This window comes from Apaloderma vittatum, unplaced genomic scaffold (assembly GCF_000703405.1).
Source record: "Apaloderma vittatum isolate BGI_N311 unplaced genomic scaffold, ASM70340v1 scaffold13826, whole genome shotgun sequence".
NCBI lineage: Eukaryota > Metazoa > Chordata > Aves > Trogoniformes > Trogonidae > Apaloderma > Apaloderma vittatum.
This window is the reverse complement of record NW_009722375.1, coordinates 62,371-88,859: the sequence shown is the minus strand read 5'-3', so window position 1 is coordinate 88,859 and position 26,489 is coordinate 62,371. Positions and strand designations below refer to the sequence as shown.

At 43.3% G+C, this 26,489-nt stretch overlaps 1 protein-coding gene across 1 annotated transcript in view; it reads left to right on the top strand.

The window, feature by feature from the left end:
- The first annotated feature begins 663 nt into the window (after nucleotides 1–663).
- Nucleotides 664–26,489, top strand: part of CABLES1 (Cdk5 and Abl enzyme substrate 1) — a 35,678-nt gene continuing 9,852 nt past the window's right edge. Inside the window, exons 1-6 of the mRNA XM_009871759.1 lie at nucleotides 664–731; nucleotides 2,921–3,013; nucleotides 10,278–10,355; nucleotides 20,565–20,664; nucleotides 22,164–22,320; nucleotides 23,513–23,616. Of these exons, the coding sequence (XP_009870061.1) occupies nucleotides 2,985–3,013; nucleotides 10,278–10,355; nucleotides 20,565–20,664; nucleotides 22,164–22,320; nucleotides 23,513–23,616 (468 nt within the window). The 5' untranslated portion in view covers nucleotides 664–731; nucleotides 2,921–2,984. The remainder of the gene's footprint in view (nucleotides 732–2,920; nucleotides 3,014–10,277; nucleotides 10,356–20,564; nucleotides 20,665–22,163; nucleotides 22,321–23,512; nucleotides 23,617–26,489) is intronic.

The window sequence follows — 26,489 nt, the reverse complement described above, 5'->3', positions numbered from 1 at the left end:
GGAAACTTGAAACGCTAAGATTTCCTTACTTTGTGTCACTGAAGGTGATGGAGACGTCTGACTCGGCTGCAGAAAACTGGTTTTAAACAGCACTACTCTGTGCTGCTTAGAGGGATGGTCAGAGCTCCCTTTTCAACTATCGGTTTGTCCCCAGCGCTGACAGCTCTGTCATCTTCCATCTCTCTTCAGTCGCTCCTCATAGGGGTGATGAGATGGACATCACTGAGAAATGAGTGGCATTTATTTGGTAAAAAGGGCAAGGGGCAAAGAGAAGTGTCCCTTGTGACAGTGTGAATGACAGGCAGTCTCTGTAGATCTGCGTCTGCATTATTTTATCAGAGAACTGTAGTTGTAGCATTGCAACCTATACCACAACAAATGTGGGACTGGTGTTATGTGGGTGTTAAACCCTTGAAGGAAAGAAAACCTGAAAGCCCAAACTGAGGAGGAGCTGTTGGGAAGTTTCAACTTCTGTTTTTCTGTAGAAGCTTGTGTGAAGTAAATTTGCTCCTGGTTGGGATCAAATTGATTTGGCAAGGTAATCAGAACAGAAGGAAATTGGTTTATGGCATGGCAGTTCATGAGCTTTAAAAAATAACAGCTCTGAGGACTTTCTCATGCTCTCTAACACACGGTGATCTTTTCTGTTTTCTCTGCAGACGTCGGCTGATCTCCCAGCGATCTTCTCTGGAGACTCTGGAGGACATCGAGGAAAATGCCCCACTGCGGAGGTCATTTTATTTGCTCTTCCTCTGGTTACTTGGTCTGTAAGGCACACACATTGGAAAGTAGCTGGGTGTTCAGGTTAAGATGTTCTTCATAGTGAGTGAAATGAAACCTCATGCGCCCTGCAAGGGGGTAGGTAACATGGCTTTAGGTTATTAAATGGAAAGCGAGTATTTAAATAAAATGTCAGGAAGTTTAGTAGTCCCTAACAGGAATGTCCAGCCTCTAACGTAGTACCTTTAAAAAGTAAGTACAGCTGGTTTAATAAAGTAAGCTTTTGAAGGCTGGTGTTTTTATCGATATTGTTTCGTATGGGTTTTTATTGTTCGTTCTCTCAGCGTATGTAATCTTACTTTAGTAGCCACTGTTACCTGTCTTTCCGTGTTGGCTGGTAGGTTTGCAACTGCTACCTCACTAATAAATTTGTCCCCGTGCTTGTTGTATCAGCAGCATCAGTGTGGTTTTATTTCAACATTTGCAGGAGGCCACAGTTTCTCTGGGGAGCACAGTAATTAGTCACTAGGCAATCCTGTGGAGAGATGGAAAATGGAGAAACTGCTTAACAGTTCGGAAATTGGATGATCAGTAATCTGACCAGTGCATGGTGTGCTTCCAGGTCAGCTGTTTGGCAAAACAGCAGCTTAATTGTGAATGTCTCCTTATCTTGGGACCTATAATTCAGCTGGTTTATATTGATGTTTAGCCTATAGCCTTGTTTATCCACATGCAGATGGGCTGTCTCTCCGCACCTCAAAGCAAAGACTTAATAGCAAAGGTTGTATGAACTGGGCTATTACCAAGGCTTGACTATTTTTACCAAGCTTGCTGTTGAATGCTTACCAGGATGTTAAGAAGCATTCTCATAAATGATTTGAACACATATAATTGGCAAAAGATATAAACAAAGCATGGTCGTTGAGGCAGTATTTTTGCTTGCTAATTTGCAGAATTGGTGGTAGAACCTTTCCCTTGGTGGTATTTTCCCGTGAAGGAAACACGCTAACAAGGCTAACTGCAACCAGAGGGTGAGGCAGGCTTAAGGATTTTATTAACAGGAGGAAGGCAGAAATGGCAAAGCACCCTTGGGATGCACCAGTGCAGCATGATGGCATTTGGGTGCAGCACCGAGGACTGGCACTCCCTGGTGACTTGGGGTTCACAGTCTGTGTTTTCGGGACCTCTTGGAGTTGGGGAGCTGCTGAACTCTGTCTGTGCATGGGAGAGGATGGGAAAAACAAACTAGGGAGGCTTCCACAAAGAGGGACGGTGCTGGTCCTGCATGCCAGCAGAGGATGCTTGGTCCCTTAGCCCCCACGGAGGATGCAGCACCCGCAGTCCGGCAGCCCTGGCCATGCAGCGAGCGCCGGGAGTTCTCTCTGGTGCCCGTGCGCCGTGCCGTGCCTTGCAACAAAACAGCACCGAGATGAAACAGAGGAAGCTTTCACATGCGTTGCGGTTTCAGCTGATTAAAAAGAGAAAGGCTGGAAGGGGGGAGGATATTGGTGTTTGTCTCATCTCTGCTCCCTCAGGCAATTTCTTTCTCTAACTGCAATTTAAAAAGTGCGTTCAGATGTAAAATAGATTTAAGGATTAATGTTTTGAAGAATAACTTTTTTTTTCCTGAGGTAATTTTTTTTTTTCAGTTGTTTTCTATGCCGTCAGGAATGCGAAAAGTAATATCTAGAGTTAAAAGCAAATAGGAATTATCCTTACAAAGGAGAGATTTTAAATCTTTGTAAAAATAAAACAAGAAAGAACTTTCCTCGGTAGCTTTTTTTAGTGAAAGCTAAGGAGAAAACAAAAGTTATGATGTTAACGTGAGGGGGGAAATCGCATATTTACCAGGTTTTGTTTTAGTTTATTTATTTATTTTTATCTCTGAGAGCTTGAGCTAAACTGTCACAGCAGATTACAGGAAGTTTTATTTTGCTGAGATATTTTTATGATTTTTTTTTGCATGAAGGGAGGGGTGGTGGTGCCTTTTCTTGTTATTATTTTAAATATTTTTTTTATTTGAGCTGTTACATTTCCAGACTTATTGTCTTCACTGTTCTTGCTAACACAGGGTGACTTGAATCATTTGTCTCGTCTTTCCTTCCTGCCTTTGTGTAGACTTCTTGGCTGTACAGCAGAGAACTGAGTACTTCTATTTTTTTCGCTCTCCCCGACCTCCACCAACTGATTTATTTTTCAGATGTCGGACACTCTCAGGATCACCCAGACCAAAGAACTTCAAGAAGGTTCATTTTATCAAGAACATGCGGCAACATGATACCAGAAATGGCAGGTACTGTGCGTTCAAAGGCTGCTTCTGCAAAGGCAATCCACGGGGCACAGGGGAAAGGGCAGGGTCAGCATCCCTGTGCAAGAGCACAGTGTGCCGTTGCCACTTAGCACATAAGTACTCATGGCCTTTAAAATAGCCTGCAAAGGTGCAGGCTGCAGTGCATGCTCCTTGCTCAAGCAAACTATGAGTCAATGGAAGTGCTAGCCAAGAGGTTTTTAAGACCTGTGTCTCCGTAACACAGATAACTTCTGTAAAATGAAAATCAGTCGGATCAAACTAGGCACAATCTGGCTGCATTTCTTCAAGGGTAGTGCCAGGTGCTGAGAGTGAGAGGGGCTCGTGGCTGAACCTGCCCCGAAGCAAGTTTAGCACTGGCTGAATGACATTTCAGCAGCTGTTAGCGGGTGTGAGGGTAGGCGTTGAGCTAGCTGGGTTGTCAGGGCTGCCTGTGGCGGGAGGCTTACCGGACAAGTGACTCAAGAAAATAGCTTCAGGGAAAGGTATTAAGATTACCCTGAGTCTTACGACATAAAATTATTTACGCGACAGATCCCGATCGCACCATTGCGTCCTCCCAGATGCAAAGTGCCGGTTGATAAACATGCAGCTGGGGGTGATTTCGGCAAGGTGAGGAGCACGATCCTTTCTTCCAGGGCAGAAACAGGCAGAGGGGCTCCCACGGGACATGTGAGGGGTGCAGATGTGGCTGTGGCACATCCCCAAGCTGGGGCATGCACTTGCTTGGATTGTGGCCTTAGGCACTGGTGGCACCTGTATAGCAGTGGTCAGGAGGGACTTCCTGTGGTGCCTGTCGTGGTGTTCACACCAGCAAAAGAGGTTCTTCACTGCAGCATCATACATCTCAGAAGTGAAACCAGCTCCTCACTGCTTATAAAGAAGACATCTGCCCTGGTTTTTTTGCCCAAGACAATTTCCCCGCTCGGTCCCCATGTGTTGCCTGGTCTAGTCGAGAGGTGGTGTCCCTGCCCATAACAGGGAGGTTGGACTAGATGATCTCTAAGGTCCCTTCCAGCCTAGGCCATTTTATGATTCTATGATTCTGTGATTCCCTGTGTGCCCCATAATATTATTCTCGTCCTTCCAAACTTGAATAGGTTTTAGATAAACTAGATGAACAGGTTGCATGTAGACTAAACCATCCGACTGAGAGCTGACCCTTACACGTACGTGTTCTCATACAACTGCCATGGGTGAGAACCACACAGGTTCCTGTGGACTAATTTGTGCACATAGCCTCTGGTTTCTATCAAAAAGCATGGAACTGGGTCAGTAGAAATTCTGATATTACATTTAACCATAGGTTTTCTGAATGGAATTCTGGTAGGTATTAGCTGGCTGAAACAAAGTTTTCCTCACATTTATTCCCACACATACAATTAAATGCAGTGAAAGGTAGTAATCAGCATAAATACTGCAGAAAGTGGCTCAGAGATACACTGGCTTTTTAGAAACAGCTTTTGTAGCAAACAGGCACATGCAGAACAGTTGACTTAACTATTATCTGACTAGCAGCTGATTATTGTCTTTAAAACAAATACATGTGGAATCAAACACTGAAAAGCAGCCCTCTAATTTTAGTCTGTTTTGTTCATAAATATATGTACATTCTGGGAATTTCTTAAAGAAAAAAATACTTACTTATAAAGTATTATACAAATTCCACAGAGAACAGAGATGCATATATAAAATGCACCCATGAACTTGATAGAAATATTACCTGTGAAAAAATGAATAAATATTTGATTCATGAACTTGTTTCTCCATCTGTTGCAAAAAGTATTTTAGAATGTATCCTGATATTTATCTTAGTTTATATATCAGTCATTACATCTGATAGCAGAAATGAATGTTTTTCTTGCTAAGAAAACAGTGAGTAAGCTTCTGGCTTTACCAGCAGACACAGTCTTCCAGAATATTTGCATCATCATGATAAAAAACCCTTTTCTAGAACACAGATACAATAAGATACAATTGTGAAAATGCTTTTTGTTCTATGGACAAAGAGATGCAGCAATATTAGCTAAAAACAAAATGCAAAGTCAACACTTTGTGTCACCCTTAAGTCTAGCAGTAGTTAATCTGAGCTCATAGCCTGCTTTTTCCAAGGGGTTTGGATGCTGTGGCACTCACTCAAGTAAATAGGCATTCTGGGCGAACAGAACCTCTGGAAATTGAGGTGGATCTGCTTTATCTGTTCGTCTTAAGATCAACAGAGATCCTGAGTACCTTTAGACGTTTAAAGCTGGTATCCTGCCCAGTTCCCTGTGACACGGAGGAGCACAGATACTGCAATGGATATGGAAAACTGCCTGGGACCTCATCACAGGCAGCTCGTGTGTGATTGTGTGACACAGGCGCTGATCCGGGCTGGAGTCGGGCTCTCTGAGCTCTCTCTGAAACCGCTGACCCTTGTGTCGCAGTATGTCAGCCTTTCACTTAACTTGAGGAACCCAGCTTTGAAAACATCTATGTAAAATATGTTTTCTGAGTGGTGATTTTCATAGCTGGGCTTTAAAATAGCTAACGCTGCCAGTAGTTGTTTCTCTGGCTTGTGGCCTTGAGTGTCACAGCAAAGAAGACTGCAGTGTGGATGGTAGCTCAGGGCTCCTTGCGCTGGTAACTGCCCCCGTTTGCAGCTGTCAGCCTGTGAATTGACACATCCGTGTCCCGTGGCACTCGGGGCTCTGCCCCTCTCAGGGGTGGCACACGCTGAGCAACAGTGCTCTGGGTCAAGCCTCTGGCTGTCCAGCGGCCACGCAGGACCAGCTGTGGTTAAAATAAGAGTCCAGCTATTCAGCTCAGGAGCAAACCACCAATACACAGACCGCAGCTTATCAGCTTATCCTTGTTGAGCTTCCTGTTGATGATTCTGTGCACTGGTTAAACTGGTTTCTTTGAATTTGTAGGTTGTGTATTAAAGGAGATGGAAAATTAGGTTTCCTAGACTGTATTACGGAAGCAGTCTTGTTAAATAGCACAAAATTGGTTTTTTCCATTAAAAGACAAACACAAGTCAACCCTAACATTAGGTGTTGATCTAAGATTACTGCAGGTAGCCACCAGCGTGTCGTTTCACCCTCTTTACTCAACGGATTTATTGATGGTATCTTCCATAAACTGTGAAACAGGTTCCTATCTAGTAGAAACAGACCACCAAAACAGCAGCCTGAGCCTACTGAACAAACAATTCGTGGTGAGAATGGGACAAGAGCATTTCTAGAGTCATTCTATATAGCAGATAAAAAAAGCATTAAAAAAATGCACCTCTCCTTCCCCCATGCCATTACTTTCTCTATTTTTTGTTAGTATATAGATCTAAGCCAAGGCCAAACACTGCCCCTAGGCTATGAAAAGTCTCATTTGCTGCCCTTTTAATTGAAGAAATGCAGACACATGCACTCTAAGAGCTTGACTATAATGGCACTCAGCCACCTTTCAATAGCCCCAAACTGAACTTGGCAGACTCCAAAATGATGTCTGCTACTCAGACAGCATCCATGGTTTGTGTGTTCACCTTTGCGTGCAGGGCAGCAGAGCCCTGGTAGTCCAACATCGTCCATCAGGTATGAAAGAGGCAACAGTATTCCACATGTGTATGGTATGTATGATGTATATCACACTGCCTTATGGCAGCCTCTTGATGCGAGAAAATCAAATCTAGACAGATCCTAAAGAAAACAGACATCATTCAAGTCAAGCAAATTGCTGATTCTGTTCAGAGCCTTGTGCTCTGTAGATTTTTGTAGTTTCATAGCATATACTGCATTAAAGAAACTGGAAGATTAGCTTCTACAGCCTCAGAGAGTTGCACACTGTCAGAGCTCTCTTGCAAAATAATGGTTGCTCTGAACAACAGTAATTAGTAAAACTTCTAAGTGAAATGTGAGAATTAGAGAGTGAAGTAATGAAGTAGTTTTGAACATGTCTAGGTGGCACAGTGACATTCAGGGCACTAAAATCCACTCTGACTCAGACTGCTTCTTATGTCAGAGATAGCTCATTCAGAACTGCACAGGATCATAGATCCTTTGTTGAAGAGTTGAAATCTAGGAAAATGCTTTTCTCCCACAAACAATAATTTGATTTTCTTGAACAACAGTGGGCTTCCATCACACCTCCTTCTCCACAGCATACTTTGTGACAAGTGTCTGGACTTTCTGCTCCAGCAAACCACTGCAGGCCCTCATTTTTTTAATGTTTTCCATGCATGTCATTAGACCTCTAAATAAAATGCTATTTTAACTCTCTATGATAAGCTATTCTTCATATGTAAACATAGAACTGCTTAGCTTGCAGTATTCTTCTAAGGCTATTTTGAAAACTGTGTTGGGGAGAGGGAAGGAAAAAAAGCACTGAAGAGATATTCAAGGCCAGGCTGGATGAGGCCTTGAGCAACCTGGTCTACTTTAGAGGCATCCCTGTCCATGGCAGGGGGGTTGGATTAGATGGATCTCTGAGGTCCCTTCCAGCCTAGGCCATTCCATGATTCTGACCACTGCCTTCCCTGCTTCTCTTCCAGTCCAGCTGCTCAGGCTGTTTAGCACCCGTCCCCTCCAGCAGCTCTGCAGATGAGGTTTTATGACCTTCTGGCAGTGGAGGCCGTGGACTCCTGCTCGCCTGGGAGATCTTTATGTAAAGAGGATCCCTCTGTTTATGGAAAGAGAGGCAATACTTGGGTTCCAAGGGAAAAAATATCAAAAAACTAGACCAGGCCACTGCTTTTTATTTCCTTTTTGGTCTGATACTTTCTGATACCCACAGCAAGTTTTCTGTGGAAACTTCCCACTATTTTCTCTGCATGTGGGTGTGGAAGCACCAGTTTGTTTTTCTTTAAGTACTAAAGAGTTGGGTTTTTTTTTTTTAGGGAAGTGTAGGACATTGGTGGAAGAACTGTATTTCCAAAAGCAACCAGAGGGTGTGGGGGGAAAACACTTAGTGGGTACTGTGGTTTTCTGAATTCCAAGATGCTTTCTGATGTCAGTCTCAAAACCCATGCCAAGTTTTGTACATCAGCAAACAAGGCTTCCAGTGAACAAGCAAGCTGTTGTGAGTACCAGCCATTCAGCAATAATCAGTGGCAAGCACAAAATTAATCATATGCCAGTTTTTTTTGCCTGTGGATTGCATTTCTCAAATGTGAAAAATTATTCCCCCTGCTCTATAACTTACTGCTACGCCATGAGACCATCTTAAAGGATCTAAGATATTTACCATAGGTAAGAGGTGTGAGAGCATTCAGACAAATGATGAAATCTGCTTCAGAAGAACTTCCTAATACTGTGTGCATATTTATTATTAAAACCCCTCCTTTATTAAAGGGTAAATACCAGTTTACTTTTAAACATGCTTGAAGGAAATAAATAGGATTGTTATAACAACGATCCAGGACAAGGAAAACTGATCATTCTGCATTTTTCGAAGCATTGCATGCAGCAGCTCTCTTGGGGATCTAAACCTTTTCCAAGAATGATGACTAAGCTGGTCCTTTAAAGAAATAGTGTTTTAGCAACAGCATAACTGATATGAGATTTATAGGTGCATATAGTGATTTTCAGACAGTAAAGAACAAAATAGCTTGCTAGTTTTTACTGTCCTACTTTGACCAGTGTAGAAGAATTCAGGTGAAATCCTCACATGCAGATCTGTGGCACGGAATGTCAAAAAAATCAATGTTGGAGAGCAGAGCAAGGAAGTGCAATAGCCCTAACAACCAACCTCGCAGTAGGTCCTAACTTTTGGACAAAAAGTGGAAATTTTTAGAAGGGTAAAACATCAGCAAATTCTAACGCCAATCAGATTTGAAGAGCACAAGTTGCCGTCACCATGTCTGAGAGGAATTGAAGGGAGTGCAGCCTGTTGGCCAGCTTTAGAGGGAAGAAGGGTCTTTTTAGCATACGTTGTACAATTTTTGGGGTCCTGAAGGTAGTAAGGAAGGATAGTATTTTTATAAACAGTTATTTATTGGCATTTTATATTTTATCTTGATCAAGCTTCTCTTGGCTTCAAGCCGCTCTGCATCTCCAAAAACTGTGATAATGTAGCTATGGGCAGTCCACAGAGTTATATAGAAAGTGAGTCTTGACCTCAAGGTAGTTTCGATGTTGATGAATGATATGTCAGAGCTTGATGGCTAAAGGTAGTAGTGTGGCTGTAAACAGATTGGTTCCTCTAAGGTATTTTGTTTAATGCCAGACTGACTTTGCAGCAGATGCAGAGACTGGTTGGAAAGACAAAGCCTTTGCTGTAAGAGTGGCCTGGATTCTGAGATAAGCTCTGTGCAGGCAGATAATATATGCTTTCCTGTAGCCAAATCTTGAGCTACCAGACTATAAGGAATGAAGGCAAGCCATGCTTACAGGAGGAGGGATCCAGCCCTGACAGTGACGTGGCGAGGAGCTGTGGGATCAGTCATGCCTGAGTGTCAGTGCAGCATCAGAACCAAGAGTGCTGATGTGATTACCAAGCACAGAGGCTGGCGCGTCACCAGGTCTAGACACTGATCTTAAAGGTAAGGCTGAAAGATGTGATGTTTGTATCTGCCATCTGTGCAACTGCTGAGGCCAGTGATACTGCCCAAGGATCAAGAAGGGTGATGGGGGCAAAAACGGAGAAGACCGAAGGAGAAACCTGGAAAATGGTGAAAGGATCTGAAAGCTTATGATAACAGCAAATTTTGACTTCATCTATGTATCAGGCTATTTCAGGAACAGGAAGCTGAAAATCAAGGGAGTCCTTTGGTTTAGCAGAGAAAGGTCATGACCAGCAGCTGGAAATTCTTGTCCAATAAATGAAGACTCGAGGCCAGCCACAGAGCTGTGGTGTGCATCACCAGTGGCTGGTTGTGGCTATGTATCACCTGGGTTGCTGCTGGGTTTGTCTCTGTAGTTTCAGCCACAGTGATGAGTTACCAAAATGGCTCCTCACCTCTCTGGGTGGACTCTTTTCTCTAGAAAAACATCTGTCCTGGATTCCAAATAAGATATTCAAGATAGTCTTCCTAGAAAACCTGGGGGGACTTCACTACTCATTTTTGGTGTTGCGTATGGCACAGGCTTGAGCACTTCTGTAAAGACTCGGTAGCACAATACTCTACCTGTGAGATAAAAAAGAGGAGGGAGAAGTCATCTGTGATGGAAGCTTTATCATTATGAGTTCCTCAGTGGTAACATCTGTTGCTTTTCTTATTGTGGTGGGATTTTTAAATTTTAGTCTTTGATTTCTTTTATTTTCTTTTATATTTTAGAATAGTCCTTATCAGCAGCAGAAGATCCTTCTGTAGCATATTTTCAGTGCTGCCATATCGAGACTGTACCCAAGTCGGGTATGTATATTTATACATGTACTACATAGTCTTTCTGGGCCTGCATGTAGACCTGATAACAGACAACAGCATGATGGAGTCTAATGCTTGTACATATCTGCTCTGAGACAAGATAGATGCACTTAGATATATTTGCCTTGTGGGACGTTACCAGGTTAAAACTATAGCTCTCAGTCATCTGTTTATTTATATGTGTTGTGGTGTCTTTGATTACTGAACAGGAAAAAACTACCCCCCTGAAATCAATGTCCTTGCAACAAATGCACTTGGTTTATTGTTTCTTCGGACTCCGCTCATCTTTAACAAAAGAAGTATTCCAGACAGCACAATTTTTATTTTATAAGCAGTCTTGTCTTTTTCATTGTCCCATGCAAACATGATGCTACTGTATCTAGATTTCCATAAGTATAGAGAAATAATTGAATTAAAACATAATACCTTTTTCTTGTGCATTTAGCTAGTGATCAGATCGTTTGATCACTGAAAGCAGATTATTTTGGCCATAATACCATACAGGTTGTTCAGCTGGTGTGAGCAACCTCTGTGGAGCCACCTGGAATCCCTTGATGTGCTGCGACACTAGACCTGCGATAGAAAAGTTAGTTTGGATTGAAGCAGTTCTCCACAGAGTGGGAAAGCTTTTTGCTCCTCCACTGAAACTGCAGAAGTGGAAGAAACGGGGTCTGGCTGGCAGGCTCTGGGCCACGGCTTGCTGAGTGCCCTCAGAGTCACAGCGCAAGGCTGGGAAGGGCAGTGCTGGTTGGTGCCAGCTCTGTGGCCCTGGGGCAGGGGAGTAAAGCAGGGCCACTGTGGCCACCACTCACCAGACGGCTGAGAGTTGCCCATAGTTGTGGTCGACTCAGTGGCTGCAGGACACAAAATCTATGACAGATACCCAGCTGTTAACACTGAGGTGGGTTTGAAGGTCCCATGGATCGTCTAGAGTCAAATTCATCCAGTGCATAGAGAATTAATTTGGCTTATATTTTTCAGCCACCTATTTCAAGCTGCTTGTGCATCAGTAATTCGAAACAAAGGGAGATTATTTTTAATGTGCAAAGGAAAGGAGGCACCTTTATAAGAAAGTTGACTTCCTCTCCTGTCTCTTACAGTAAATTATTTCCCTTAGTTAAACTGGGATGACACATCAGGCAAATTCTTGACAGACTGGCAGCTTTGTTTGTTCTTCTTGAGTACACTGTCATTCATTTATGGTCATTGCCTTGTGGAAATTGCCTCTTTACTGAAAATTGAATGTATTTTGAAATGCTGATGGCTAGGTTATGCCTTCTAAATTACAGCAGTAACAAGCCCAGTTGCAAACCTAAATATTATTTCATCGTGTACTGTCTTGTACCATGCTTGTGCAGCAAGAAGGGCATGGGATGAGAAGGTAGCAAGTGCCAGTACAAAACAATCCAGCCCTGTTCCCTATTCTAAAAAGCCAAGATTAAAAAAAAGTGCCCTCTGTCTTTCTTCCAGAGCATCAGAGGAAGAGAGAAACAATTCAGTGGCACCTCCTTCCAGGAACAGCTGGTGCAAAGAACAGATGACTTAGTATAGCATAAACTGTAGCCACTCTGTTCAGGCTGCACAGTGCTCGCTTACTTTGTTGCACATTTTGGATGTGTGGTAGGAGGGGGGAGAGACGCTGGTACTCTTTTGAAGTACTGTAGTGACAGCATCCTTTAGCTTCACTTTCTCTGAATCTCTGGATTGCTGATGTCTGTCCCCAGGCGAGATGTCCTAACTAGTTTATGTTCTGCGGACATTAATGAATAATTTATAAAAAGAAACAAAACGTTGCGGGGAACCGGGCACACCTGTAGTTAGACTGGAGAAAGCCCTGGCAAGAACAGGAGGGCAGTGGATGCGCGTGCAAGGGGGACTATTCCATGCGAGAGGGCACTGCAGCCAGTGAGGAGATTTCCAGGCACAGCTGTGTTTTGGGGAGGCTACCAGCCCCATTTATATGGTAGGTAGTTCAGAGGAGCTCTACTGTGTCAATGCTGGCAGCTAAACTACACTTAGAGATCTATTTTAAAAAACCTGTCTGAAAGGCAGTTCCTGCAGTCACATCTAAACTCTACTTGGCCAGGGTGGATGAGGCAGCATCACCCCTTACCAACAACGTGCAAACGACGCACTCCAGGCTGTGGCCCTTCCCAGCCCGCCCTCCGTGCTGAAATCAAGCTGCAATAGCAGGAACCCTCCCCAAACCCACAAACGGTGATTTTTAAGTGGCTGTACAGGTAGAAATAGAGGTCTGGAGAGTGTGGGGAGGAGAGCTGTGGAAGCGTATGAGAGGATGAAGTTTGAGCTGTCCCCTGGAATATGTTTCCCAAATCCCTCTCCCTGGCAGCTGGGCAGGTGCCAGCTCACTGGAGTGTGGCTGGCAGCGGGATTTTGAAGGGAAACGACTGCAGAGATGTACACAGAGGCTGCTGGTGATGAATGGTAGGTTTTGCTGCCTGCGGTTTCAGAAGGCTGGCCTGGTGATGCTGGCGCTGAGAAGGATGGGCACTGTGTGCCAGGGGAATTACTTTCTCCAATTTTCTCCATTACACTGAAGAGAAGTGAAAAGTACAAAGCAGAAAGTGACATGGTGGACACAAAAAAGTCATGAACAGAAGTAATCACTAGAATTCTCTGTCCTCAGTTTTCTTTCTGTACCTTGTATCTGATGGAAACCTAATGATTTAGCTTATAGTGCTTTTGTGCAAGGGAAAAGGGGAAAACTAAAACTAAATTGACAGAGGTTTTGAGATGCGTTCTTCTGCTGGAGCCACTGAGAGGCAGGCGCTTTTGTGGATCTGGGCCATAAATTCACTCCATGTCTGGCTACTTCTAGCTACATTAAAATTGCTGATATCTTTGCTGGTGGTGTGAGGACAAGCACAGCTTCACCTCTTCCCATGGCCCAGAGTAGGGTAATGAGCAGGACCAGAGCTTCCTTTTCTTCCCCCATCTAGACCAGCAGAGCAGCTTTGAGAGCAGGCATAGCCAGGTGAAAGCAATGTAAGGAAGATGATACTGCAAGTCAGGAGCTGAAAGAGGCACTGACCGTCTGGCCTGCTGGCTTCCCTCAGCTCCCAGCGTCTTGTGGTGTTACAACCCAAAGTCTTCAGACCCTGGGCAGGGTTTTGTCATGGCAAAGAGCAATGATGAGAAGGTTGCCCTGTACCAAGAGCCTTGCAGCAGTGTTACTGCCTCTTATTAAATCAACAGACACACGCACACAAACTCTTACTGCCATTACGAGCTGATCTGCAGAGGCAGGTAGCACATACAAGGTCTGGTAACACTGATACTGTTGTCTGAATGCTTGCCTTTGATTATGCTTTTATAATATACAAATTCATTATGTGATGCACAGGTTAGAGGTGAGGCAATTCAAGTGCTAGTAGTGGTACTGCATGATCAGCTGTGCAGTTGCTACTCTTTTTTTCAATGTATTGGAAATCTTCATGACTAATTCAGATTGGTTGAATTTTTTTGCTGAATGAAGTCTTGCTCACCTGTGAAACATTCATGCTCTTATCACACAGAGATTTTGCAGTGAAGTTTACACATGCATGAGGAGATGCAGCAGTGACCGCTGAACCTTTTTTACCGTTGTGGAGGGACTTGTCCTTTATAAAAACTGTTTCTTGTCTCCCTTCTCACTGTTCACTAATGTTATTCTATGGATCATGTTGACATCCAAGTACTCTTTAATAAGACTTAGAAATTTGAAGCATCTTCTGTAATCTTAATACTGTTCTTCAAGTTCTTCATTCTTAGTTAAATATAATACTCCAAAAGATGGAAGAGCTACTTTGTGAGGGGTATTAAAACTGGATTCCTGGCTCAGCATCCACTAGTTCTGTAGATGAGCAGAAAATAGGAGGTAATACCAGAGATGCATCTTGTGCAACCCTTGAGCTGCTGTTGGTGCATACTTCTTTTGTCAGAGGTCACGGAGGAAGCTCACAGCAAGTGGAGTTGAGCCATGGTGCTGTTCCTCTTCCAGGACAGGGGAAGATGCCTCAGGTCACTAGAAAATAGCTGTCCCACCACACACACGCGCTGACCTGCTCTAGGCGCTCAGAGGGGATTTGTGTCACGGCAAGCCGAAGAGTGGAGTCATTGCAGATGGATTAAACAAGACCCGAAGGAATTATTCATTTGGAGATGGGCTGCAGGTGATTTGAGGTGAATTGAATTTCAGCCCTTTGAGACAGGAGCTGGGGGTCAGATGCAGCACATACTGGCTTTTTAGCCATTAGGCAGGTCATGCTCTGGGTGCTAGGGTCACTGTGCCTGTCCCCAGAGAGGAACTGCTATGGCCAGGCTGTCCCTTGCAGCTGGCACAGGGAACATGCCCGTAGGTTTCTGCTCACCCCATTCTCCAGCCTAGTCTGTCCAAGAGCGCTCTGCAGACCTTCTGTGTGACCCCAGCCAGGAGGGAGAAGGGCCAGGTTCAGCTCTGCCTCCAGGTAGCTACCCTGGAAAAGGCAGATTTTCTGGACAGGGGAAGAAGGGAACCTGTTCTCCAATGCTTGGCTGCTCTTGGAGCTCCTCTGGACGCCACTTCTCCTTCAGCTTCCAGGGAGATGGTACAACTCTGGCAAGTCCTCATGGATATTGTCGGAGTTGCTTCATGTGACCTGCAGGACATGGTGGCCTGTGGAAAGGCTCTGCATCTTCTTGCAGGCAGCTGAGAGCAATCCAGTTCTCATTAGTATTTTAAGGTGCCTAAATATTTTTTTAAAAGGTGACGGCAATGTATGTTTGTCACTGTCAGAGGTGGTATAAAAGAGGAAAAAGTTATGGTATTGTCTTTCCTCCCCAGAAAAGAAAGTAGTGCAGTTAGTTGATTTATAGTTCTGTCATGTTGTGTGAGGTTTTTTTCCCTTTGGCATGCATCATTGTGGTTCATAATTTAAATACATGGGTTTTGGAAATTGACTTTATGAATCTGTTTTTGTTAATGGCAAAAACATTCACAGATTGAAATTGTACCTATTCTGATGCTGTTTTATTTTGTGATGTTGTAAGAACCTTTTAAGAGCTTCCAAGTTCCTATGAAGTCCTGCCCAGAAGATGAATCTAGAGGACCCAGGGGAGGCAGAGAGCTGGCAGTGTCGCACGGATGCGGCGCTGCAACAGGGCTAGTCTTACATTCAGCTCTTGGCCACTGGGCTCACAGTGACTGACTGCCATTGGGGCTGGAGCGATGAGCTACAGGACAGAAAATCCAGAGCACCAGATAGTGCATATCCTTTATAAAACTGGCCATTTCACCTCGTTCTTTATAGCACTGAATTCATTAAATGGTTAGAAACTTACCTGCAACAGAGCTAGCTGCTGAATATTGCTGTCTTGACAAAAATATAGATATTCATCTGACTAAGCTTGCCTCCAGTTAAGGGAAATAATGCAATATGAGTAATCAAATGGATTGAAGCCCGGGAAACAGACCTTTTGTCTGAAGTAAAGCAGCAAGTCATTAGATAAAAAGCATTTGTGTCCTTCTCTGAAATGCTATAAACCACCTTCATCTACTTTCTAAAGATAAATCACTACTGAAGTTAACTTTGAATTTAACTAAGTGCTGGCCAGAATAACTAATGAGGTCAGTAATGCTGAGAGCAAGAGGTTTGCAATACTGCCACCCCAAATCACATGTAGCCGCAACGATCAGTGAGTCCATAGGCCAGGCAGTCCCAACAGCCTTCATTACCTACATTCTGAAATTTTTCTTTGTCTTCAGAGTTTAAACGGGATAAGAAAGTCATCGCAAAATGAGAGAAAAAGAAGCATTTAGGCAAGGCTGTCTCGCACGCCATACCCCTCTTGTCGGTTATTTGGCAAGTCAGGTAACAAGCATTGCAGTGAGTGTGGAAAACAGGAATATTTGCAGGATAAATGAGAGCATCTAAATTGCCATAAGAGTAGTACCAATAAGTACACAGCAAAGCAGGATCGTCTGTTACGTCCTACAGATGTACTATCAAGTTCCTTGCGATTCTTCTCTGACAGATTTTTGTATGCGAGGCAATTTTGACTGTCATCAATCTCAGGTGCTTTTCCTGAGCATTTATCACTCTGTAGGCCTGGGGAAGAATGACTATTTGATTTTAGCCCGTAACAGGGAAACTGAAATATTCCTGCTTTTCTTTACCCTTGCACATTTTCGCTACTTCTCTGAAATTAAACAAAACCCAAGACCAAGTGCATATTAGCTGTACAGAAAGACAGAAGATTTGGTGGGAGTTTTTTTCTGCAACAGGACATTTCAAAACCAGTCTCATGTATGAATGTGATAGAGCCACTGTTGCTCATTTTTTTTGAGATGCCCTGTTCCCTTGGATTAAAATTAGTGAATCTCAAAAAGCTGATAGGTTTAAGTATTGAACTCTTAAGTCTGTGTTGGGCAAAATAGGACAAGGGCTGGCATGCTGACACTTTAATATGTTTGGAGAGAAAAAAAGGGTACTATCTCATGAGAGCCATCTTTCCAGGAGTTTTTCTATCTCCTCTCCCTGTAAATTGCAACTGGAGTCATAGTTCTAGCAACACTAATGGCAGTTAGTATCTGAAAGCTCTCGATCAATTAAAGCAGGCAGCAGGAGATTTGCTGCTGGACTAGCTGGCAGCACATCTTTTCCAAAGCTGTCATTGTCCTTGTCCCTATAAACAGAGACGATAAGTAGACATTATTGACAGTGACAGATAAAGAACAGTATCTTTTCTTGATGTTTTATGATCTGCCTTCGCTTTTAGGATAAGCTCTAGAATAAGTCACGAATCACTAAACATAAAATAACATTTACATCTCTAAATAACAATTATCAGATTCCTTTTCGGAATAAGCAGAAGGTGTGTTCATGTATCTAGAAATCTATTTAATATTTAATGGACTCCTAAATTATTCACAGGCTGAAGTGTACAACTGTTGCTGTCATTTAAAGAGCAAGTGCCCAGCAGGAGTCTTGCATCAGGCTTTGTAGATCACGTCAAAGCATAACGTTTGATTCATTAAAGAAATGTTTTACTTCCAAAGGTAATAACATTCAATTTATATTCTGTTAATCTTGGCCTAACTAATAAAAGGCACAGTGAGATTTCCTGTTTTGATTCTTATCTACCTGCTCAGTAAAACTTTTCACCATTCCACAACAAGTTTGGGATCCTTAGTCACCTGGTACTGTTCCAAGAAAAGCTATGAACTCTGTTAGGTGGAGAAACTTTTGGGTTTTGTATGCAGGCCTGGATAACTAGAACATTATGCCTAGTTCTGAGTGTAGTTTATAACACTGCTCAGCTTTCTGGAAATGGTATCCACAAATAGAGTATCTGGAGCTTGCCGTTGATGTAAATCAGGGTAACTCCCAAACTTTGTCAGAAACTGGGATCTGTTTTTTGCCTCCTAAGGAATTGTCATCCCTGGTCTTCTCATTTCCTCAAGATTGCCCTGCTCAAACAAAGTGAAGGTTGTAAAATTAAGTTCCTATGATTTTTTTTTGTCCTTCGGTGTCTGCTCGAATCTTTTGAAAACTTTGTTAAAAAGCATTTCTGGAAAATAAAATAGGAAGATAAAATAGAAGAGAAGAAAGGAGGTTTTCTTCACTTAAAAGCCTCTTTGGCAAGGACCATCTTTCCTGCTCTGCATTTTGTAAGCACCTTTTGCTTCTGGATATTGGCTCATGCAGTTCCTCAGTTCCATCAATAATCTAAACAGCCTAAACACAGTGAAAGCTTGATTATATTTTTTAATATGAAGTGCCTATCCTCTGCATGCTCCTGCCCTGCAGGGCCCATTGACCATGATGCCGTGCAAGGACGTGTGTCCTGAAGAACTTGGTGGCAGTGGTTGGCAGCAGTTTGGTGGCTATACCCAACCAACCATCTCAACTGTTCTCCAGATGTGGCTCACCCATATGGAGAGGGCAAAGCAGAGGCATTCCCCAGGTCTTTTCTAGATGCTCTTGGGATTTTGGGAGTGTGGGGAAGAAGCAGCTGTGCTGGGGCTGCCCCAGCGGTAGGGTGGCAGCCCTTGGGCGTGCTCTTCCAGCAAGAGCTTTGCTGAGGCATTCATGAACATTTTGTGTGTAATAAGAGAGAGTTAAAAATATCAAAGCTTGTCCTGCAAAAACTTGACTGACTTGCTATTGTTTGTAGTGATGAGGAACTCAAAAAGGATACAGTAAAGTCATTTAGCAATTTCTTTCTAGATGTTCAGCAAGATCTTTTACCTGTGAGAGGATGTGTATAAGCTAGGATGAGCCTTTACATTTATACTCTGATAAGAAACTGCGCATTGTTTAGTACTGATTTTCCTCAAGAGAGTGAGTTTAATTCTCTCTTTTATGGACTGATTTCTCTCCAAACACTAGTATTTTATTACTCAGTTTTAGAACACAAGCAATCATATGCTACCTAGAAATATAGAGTATATGTAGAAGCAGGGAGGACCCTGAGTACCCCTTGCAAAACACCTGGCATGAGGGAGAATGACTGCAGTGTTGTTCACAGGGTCCTGAAGGTAGAGTCTTCTTCAGAAACACTAGAAAGATGTAGGCATAGTGGAAAAATGTAGGCATTAATATCCATCCATTTTCAGCTAATGCCTGGGAATCGTTCTCGTGTGTGCTCACACGTGCCAGCTGATCCTGCTCCTTGCTCCCAGAGCACTGATTTTTTCTTGCAGTCCCCAGAATTGCTCTGTTTGTTGTATTTTTTTTTTAAACTGCTGTGCTGACTCTTCAAAGGATGCTGGAATTTCATTTGATCAATTACAGAGTTACCTGTCCTTGTCTGTTAATTGCATGGGGAAATTTCTCTGTGACTTGGTTTCAAAGTCGTAACAGCATTATTTCTTCCTCTTACGTCTGTAAGGTTTTGAGTGGAAGGAAACTAAGCTGCTCTGATATTATTTCAGGTAATTCAGATTTTTGTTTTCATTTGGGGGACTTCCTCAGGTTGTTTCCTAGGTATAACCTCCTGAAATGATTACTGTTTGGCATTTATCTCTTTGAGAAAAAGTTCCTTTAAGCATGTTCTGCACAAGAGCAGAGAGGCTAATTCTGTGCCCCTGACAGAGGGTTATTTTTACACAATTATTTGCCCAGCCCCTCAGCAACATGATATCAGGAAACAAGAATGATGTGACACTGTGCTAAGTGAACCCCAATCAAGAAACGAAGAGGAATTTGTTGGGATTAGAATTTTGATACAGTCTTTTCCTTTGTCACAGAAGCATGTTTTCCAGCAGATAGAGGTGTTGGAGTTTTCCAGCAGTAAGGTACATGATTTACTGGCAACTCACCAATTACCGTGTTTCGGGGAAATGAGTGACAGGTTGGAAGGGGAAGACGAGAAAAGAGAGTGTGCAGAGACACAGGAGGAGATAGTCCAGCTCTGCAATCAGCTGAAGAGCCTGCTGGGCTTCTCCCTGCCTCAGAGTCAGCATCGCTCCCACACAGATACTTAAGTACATACTTGGACCTCAGCGGAAATCAGCCAGGAAAATATTGCGAGATAAATACTCTGGAGTTGTATACAGCTGGCATTTGCAGAGCACAAGTTTGCTCATAGTCTTTTGTTACCTTTGCTCACATTTTGATCATGAGGCTAAAACATGGGATACGGCCTGGCTGCCTTAGCCATCTCATTTACCTCCAAGTGTAAGATGCCAAGTGGGTCGGTCCTTCTAAAATTTCAATCCTGAGGTGGTGGAGAGCTGGGTTTCTCCTGCCAGTCTCCATCAGGAGGGTCACTGGGTTTTGGATACTCTCCCTCCCAGAGTCTTTCGCGGGCAATAACCTCTGTCCGACTGGCGTATGGGGACGTGGATGTGTGCTCTGGGAACATCCCTCTGCTGGATACCTGGCAGTGAAGTGTTTAAGCTAAATTGTTGGATCTCACCTGGAGTGTATATAACTTCCACTTCCTTCCCAGGGGCCAGGTTCTGTCAGAGGCAGAGGGGAACCCTGCCCTGCATCATCAGTGGGGTATGAGGAGCAACCTGGAACAAAGCAGGGCTTGTCTCTGTTTTAGACAACACAAGTGCAGTCCATAGGAAAAGTTGTCTGGTCTGTGCTTTGCATTGGCATGTTTGGATTAATGCTTGTCCTGGTTTGAGCTTTATTTCAGCATTGGGTGGTGGAAGGTGAACCTGGCGTGTGTATTAAGAGCTGTTCTGCTCTGGTTTCTGTTTCCCAGGGATATGAAGTTGGACAGTGGACGCCAGTGCCATTCTACTGGAGTGTGTCTGAAAGAGATAATTGGTCTTGAAGGTGTGGAGCTCGGAGCGGACGGGAAGGTGGGAATGCTTCAGTTCCTACTCCCCTGGATTTTATGTAATCAGGGGAAAAATGGCTTAACTAATAATGAGCACAAATATAAACATAAATTATAGCATGCGGTGTAACACAGTAGTTAAAGCACATTATGTGCAAACTGTAAATAAGCTTAGGAGAAATTCAGGAGGACTGCCTAAGCTGTCAATGCACACAACTCTGTCTCCTTGAAGAAATTTGCCTCTGGCAACATCTAAGTCTGTAAAGCATTATTTAGTCACGCAGCCTTCCCTTGGCCCTAGCAGGAGGTATCGCTGCAGAGTATATTATCGGGGGCTTTAAAGTAGTTTCTGGTAAGAGTTGTAAGCTGTCATTCTGTTTATTTAATAAAAAAGTTTTGCTTAACAATATATTTTTCCAAAGAGCAGGAAAACAGTAATGCAAACCTGATGCGTATTTCCAAATCCGAGAGTGAATTCACTTGAATAGAATAAGCAATTATGAAACTTTAGGTAACCTAATCAGTTTTAAACAAATATATAGAGGAGAGACAATTTTAATCATAAATTAAAGCATTCTTGGCTGAAAGCTTGATTTATGTTTTACAGTTCAGTTTACCCAGTCTGCCATCATATATGGATTTAAAGGCCCTTGGTCAATGCTGTGACACATGGTGTACTCACCTAACCAGGTGTCAGGCCAGACACAGGTTGTAAATTTCTGACGACAATCTGCCTGCTTATAAATAAATGAAAGCTCATATGTTTTATTTGATACCTCTTTTTACCTCCTTGTAAAACAGTCTAGAGTCTGAGACTTTTTTTTTCTTGGATACATGTTATTTTTGGAAAATAAACCTACCAGAAGCAAGGCGTAGCCTATTCCTGTCCAACAGTACAGGCAGAGAATTAGTATGCACTAAAAATAATTTTGTCACAAAGTTATTCATTCACATTTAGTCCATGTTGCAAGGTAGTAAGTGATCTCCCACATCCACTGCTATGAACTGGACCTCACTTACCACACCAGTAAGACTCTGCGAGACAAAATGCAAAAGGAGAAAAATACCAGAGAAAGTGCTTGAGTTCAGCAACCTTCAAGTGATTTACCTGTGGTAGCTCTATGCTGAGAGACTCGTCTAGATGAGGCTTTTTCAGTAAAGCAGCAGCTGAAGTCTGCTACAGAGAAGGTTTACTGAAAAAAAACCCAACCAGATTGACATATTTTTAAATCTGACCCTTGAGTAGGATTTTGCAAATCCAGCGTATTAGAGCTTGTGTGTGTTTGTGGTTTTGTTTTGTTGAAACATTAATGCCTTTGCAAAAGCTTTTTTTGTGTGAATAAACTGACTGCACTGAAGCAGATGTAGGTGACTGGTGTTTGTTCATCTGTGCCTAACTATTAAATCCAGAAAATCCTCTGCTAATTTGGCTTCCCTTGCTTCCGATTGGGATGCACCAAAGGCATCCCGCTGTGGCTGAGCTGGGCTGAGAGTAACTGTCCGTTCTGACTTCCTTTTTAGACGGTTTCTTACACACAGTTCCTATTTCCCACCAATGCTCTGGGAACTCGGAGAAACACGATAGACTCCACCTCATCCTTCTCCCAATTTCGCAATGCAAGCCATCGTAGCCTTTCTTTGGCAAGAGCTAACAGCACCCAGGGGAGCATTGATGCAGGTAACTTCTCAAGAATCTTGTTTTAATATCCTTGCATAGCCTAGTGACAAGCAGTTTTTGTGAAGGGTGGACATAAGTGGTGTTTTAGCCTCCTTTTTTGCCCAAATTAAGGCTGCGGGAGCTGAGACTGTTCAGTCTGGAAAAGAGAAGAATTTTTGGGGACCTAATAGCTTGCATCCAATACCTGAAGGGAACCTACAGGAAGGCTGGGGAGGGACTTTTTACAAGAGTGTCCACTGATAGGACAAGGGGAAATGGGTTTAAGTTGAAGGAGAATAGATTTAGATTGGACCTTAGGAAGAAATTCTTCAGTACGAGGGCGGCAAGACTTTGGAATAAACTGCCCAGAGATGTTGTGGCTGCCCCCTCCCTGGAGGTGTTCAGGGCCAAGTTGGACGGAGCCTTGAGTAGCCTGATCTAGTTGAGAGGCGTCCCTGCCCATGACAGGGAGGTTGGTTAGATGATCTCTAAGGTCCCTTCCAGCCTAGGCCATTCTATGATTCTATGAAAATACAGTCTCATGTTGTGGGTGAAACAGCTTGTTCCTGGTTTGTTTAGCAAGGCTGGCTTACGGGTGATGCGAAGTTAAATAAACATGACTGCTGATCGTAGTGAGAGCCCCTGATGGCACTCAGCGTGCCTCCTCCTGTCACCGACATTGTTTGTTTCTCCAGCACCAGGGTCATCGTTCCTTTCCTTTGCTATGGAAAATTTACAGTGCCAACACAGTAGTCATAAGCTGAAGGTGTAAATCATACTTGTGACCTTTATTGGGCTGGAAAGGGCTGTGTTCACAAAAACAGGCACAGATCATAAGCCAAAGCACTATATGCCTGAGATGTTTTGGCATGTTAAATGAAACAAACGAAAACATCTGCACAAACAGATGAAAACTTGTTGCCAGAAATAAAAGTCTTTGTGGAGCTTTATATAATTTTGCACTCTAAGCCGTGAATTCACATTTACTAAGTAATTAATAAGCTGTAGGTTGTCTACGTCTTTGCAAATTGTGCTGAAGTTGTATTGAAATACTTAGGTGTTTTCAAGATGTCAGGAAATCTTTCGACTCTTTCAAAGATCTTGCATGAATATCATCTTGTGCATTATCTGTGAATCCATTTGCCACTTACATTAAGTCCAGAGATTTCCTGATGTAATGGATTCCTGTCTTGTATTTTCCATTGTTTTGTAGGTAGTGACCTGGGAGACTTTGTTGAATACGACCCAAATCTTTTAGATGATCCCCAGTGGCCATGTGGCAAACATAAGCGAGTTTTAATATTTCCTTCATATATGGTAAGTGACATGCAAAACTAGGTGTAGCGCAGATAAATTCTGGTAACAGTATTTTGAAGGTTGAGGTTACGCTTGGCCGTATTTTAAGAAGATTATTAGTATTAGTATTATTTTTAATCTGCTAATAACACCTGTTTGGAATGCTTTGTTCTAAATGACAGTTACCTACCAGGACGTGTAAAAACAAGCTTGTGGAGGTATTTCGAAAGTAAATGCTTTTATTACCACTGTATTTCATAAATGCCTTAGATGAAAGGCTTGTTCGAACAATGCATTCATTCTCTTGCATTCAGAGGAAAATTTATACTTCCTCTAATTGGCATCTATTACAAAATAGGAGGATGCACATTAGGGTTTTTCTGAAGTCATGAAGCTGCATTGTGTTTTGATGCTTATCATTAACTCCTCAGAACAGCAGTTTAGTGTCTAGTAGAGCCTTTGTTTCCCAGATATTTGTTTCACCATGGAATAGTCCTTCCTTTAATCGCATCAATTACAAGCAGAGCCTGTGTATTTTTCACTATATCTAAATCCGTAACAATACAGATGCAAAACTGTTCCTTGATCTGTGCTCTCACTCAATGTTTCTTCTGGTGGGAGACTTCTGTTGCCTTTTTTTGGTTGCACCAAGCCCGTAGACTTTGTTGTGCTGTTTTGGCAGGGCTGTTGCAAGATGCAGTGCCATCATACGCGTGTGAGCACGTATCTGTCTGAATAGTACATCTGAAGTAGTAGTAGGCAGCAGGGAAGAGCTGCTCTTTTTTGCTCTTTTTTTTTCCCAGAAAAGATGACCTGGTACTCTTACCCATAGACAAATAGGATAGGGTTTGAAACGCTGAGATCTAAAGGTCCCTGTCCTCACTTAACTTGGAACAGCAATACTTAAGATACTACTTAAGAAACTGCTTATGTGTGCAAAGATGCAGTCTTCATAGGTTGTTTTCTGTCCCACCCTGGTCTTTGTTTGGTAATAGGGATCTTGGGTGCACCTTCTTCAAAATAAACGGATTTTAAGTGTTTCATGTAGATTGAAGCTTAGCTCCTTACTGGCAGGCATGTTCCGCCTGTTGCACAGAGAGAGTTTTACCTGAGCTCTGAGGCTGTGTTTGTGCTGAATTTTCAACTGAGAGGTCCAGTATGTCGTTTGGTTACTTTCAGCCTGTTTTAGGTTTGGCAAGTTATTTTTCAGCTGCCAACGCCCAAAGTAACAACCTTTTATGGCAGTTACATCTGAGTGAGAAAATATTTGTTAGGTTTTGATACAATTACTGTCACGGACAGGGGACTGTCTTCCCTCAAGAGAGAAAGATGCCATTAACCAGCATCCAAAGGGAACATAGCTGTAGCAGTCATGGTTGTGTTTCTAACCTTCCTCAGGCTGCAATTGTGCACCAGGCAATCTGAGTCCCCTAGGATCTCCTGAGATCTTTTACCTCTCTTCAGCGTGGTGTTGAGATGAACATGGTCACTTCTTCATGACTGCTTGAGAGTCTGCAGGACTCCCATCTCCCTTTCTGAAGGCAGGCAGGCATTAATCTAAGAAAAGGCTGAAGGATCTTAAGTGCTGTGTTTCTTTTGTTGGTGGGAATTATGGACATACCCCAAGAGCTCTTGTTCAAGGATTTCACCTGCCTCTGCTCAGAGCAGCATGGCAGTGATGCCATGCAGGAGCTGCAGCGCTTTGCAAGAAACTGAAGAGTGTGTGGTTGGTCCTTAGTGCTCAGCTCAGAGATTTCACAAGGGGCAGGTGCTTCCTTCAGCCGAGAGAAGGGAGAAAAGATAGTACCGGAATGTCCTCGGAGTGTGCAGGTTGAACAGGATTTTGCAACTCGGGCTGCCTGTAAGGAGAGCTTGTGCATTGAGCTGATGAATATAGGGCCATATTAGCTGTGTGGGAGACTTTACTCACATCCATATTAGACTTTCCTGACTCAGCTGGCATTCCCCTCCCCTGCAGTTCACATCAGCATGACCAGGAGCATAATAGGCTGTAATTTCAAGTCAGTTTCTTCCCTAGATATAAAAATCGGCATATGCTGCAATTAAAGCAAATTGCAGTCTCAGGCCAGTGAGAAATCTGTGGTTTTTTCCTGGCCGTACACAGCCAGCGTGTTAGTGACAGACCTCTGGAGCTGTAGAGCTGCTGTAGGCAGATTGAAACCAGTCTCTGGTCCTGAGTGGAATAAAGCTGTAATTGCTGTGTGTCGCAAATGCCGGAGCAGCTGAGAGCGGCTCTGATGTCAGCGCCGAACATTCCGTTGTGTGTGGAGAACTGTAGCTTGTAATTAGAGTTTTGTTACTTGACCAGCATTTAGCATTAATGCGTGGCAGCTGCAGGCTTGTGGATACTCCCCACTCCCCGTCCTTATGGGCGCCAGAGCAGTTAATAAGGGGAAGGTGTACGAGAGGAACGTGAACACGGGGCGGTGCGGGTGAGCAAGCCTGGATGCCGGGCTGCGGCGCTGGCTGTGGGGTAGAGCTACGTGTGCCCATATTCCTGCCTGGATCTCTGCTCTGCAGGCCGGGATTTCTCCACTGGCAGAACTTGGTTGAGGTCTGTGGGAATGCTGCATTTTTGTTCCCTCCATCTTTGTGGAGCCCGAGTTTATCATCACTGACATTGACTTTACAGTCTTGTAACTTTACTGAGCTGAAGTAGTTTGGGCTTGCAGAGGATTTTTAACTGCAAACTCTCAGCTGTTTTTAAGGAGTAGCTGAGCTTCCTCCTTGAAGAAGGCTGTGGGGAAAGAGAAGTTCTTTTTGTTTGGTCCATTTTTTCTGCCGAGAAGTTCCTGCCTGCCTTGAAAGGGTATATACACTTCCCTGTCCTGTTTCTAAAAGTCATACCCACAAACAGCCTGTCAGGACGATTC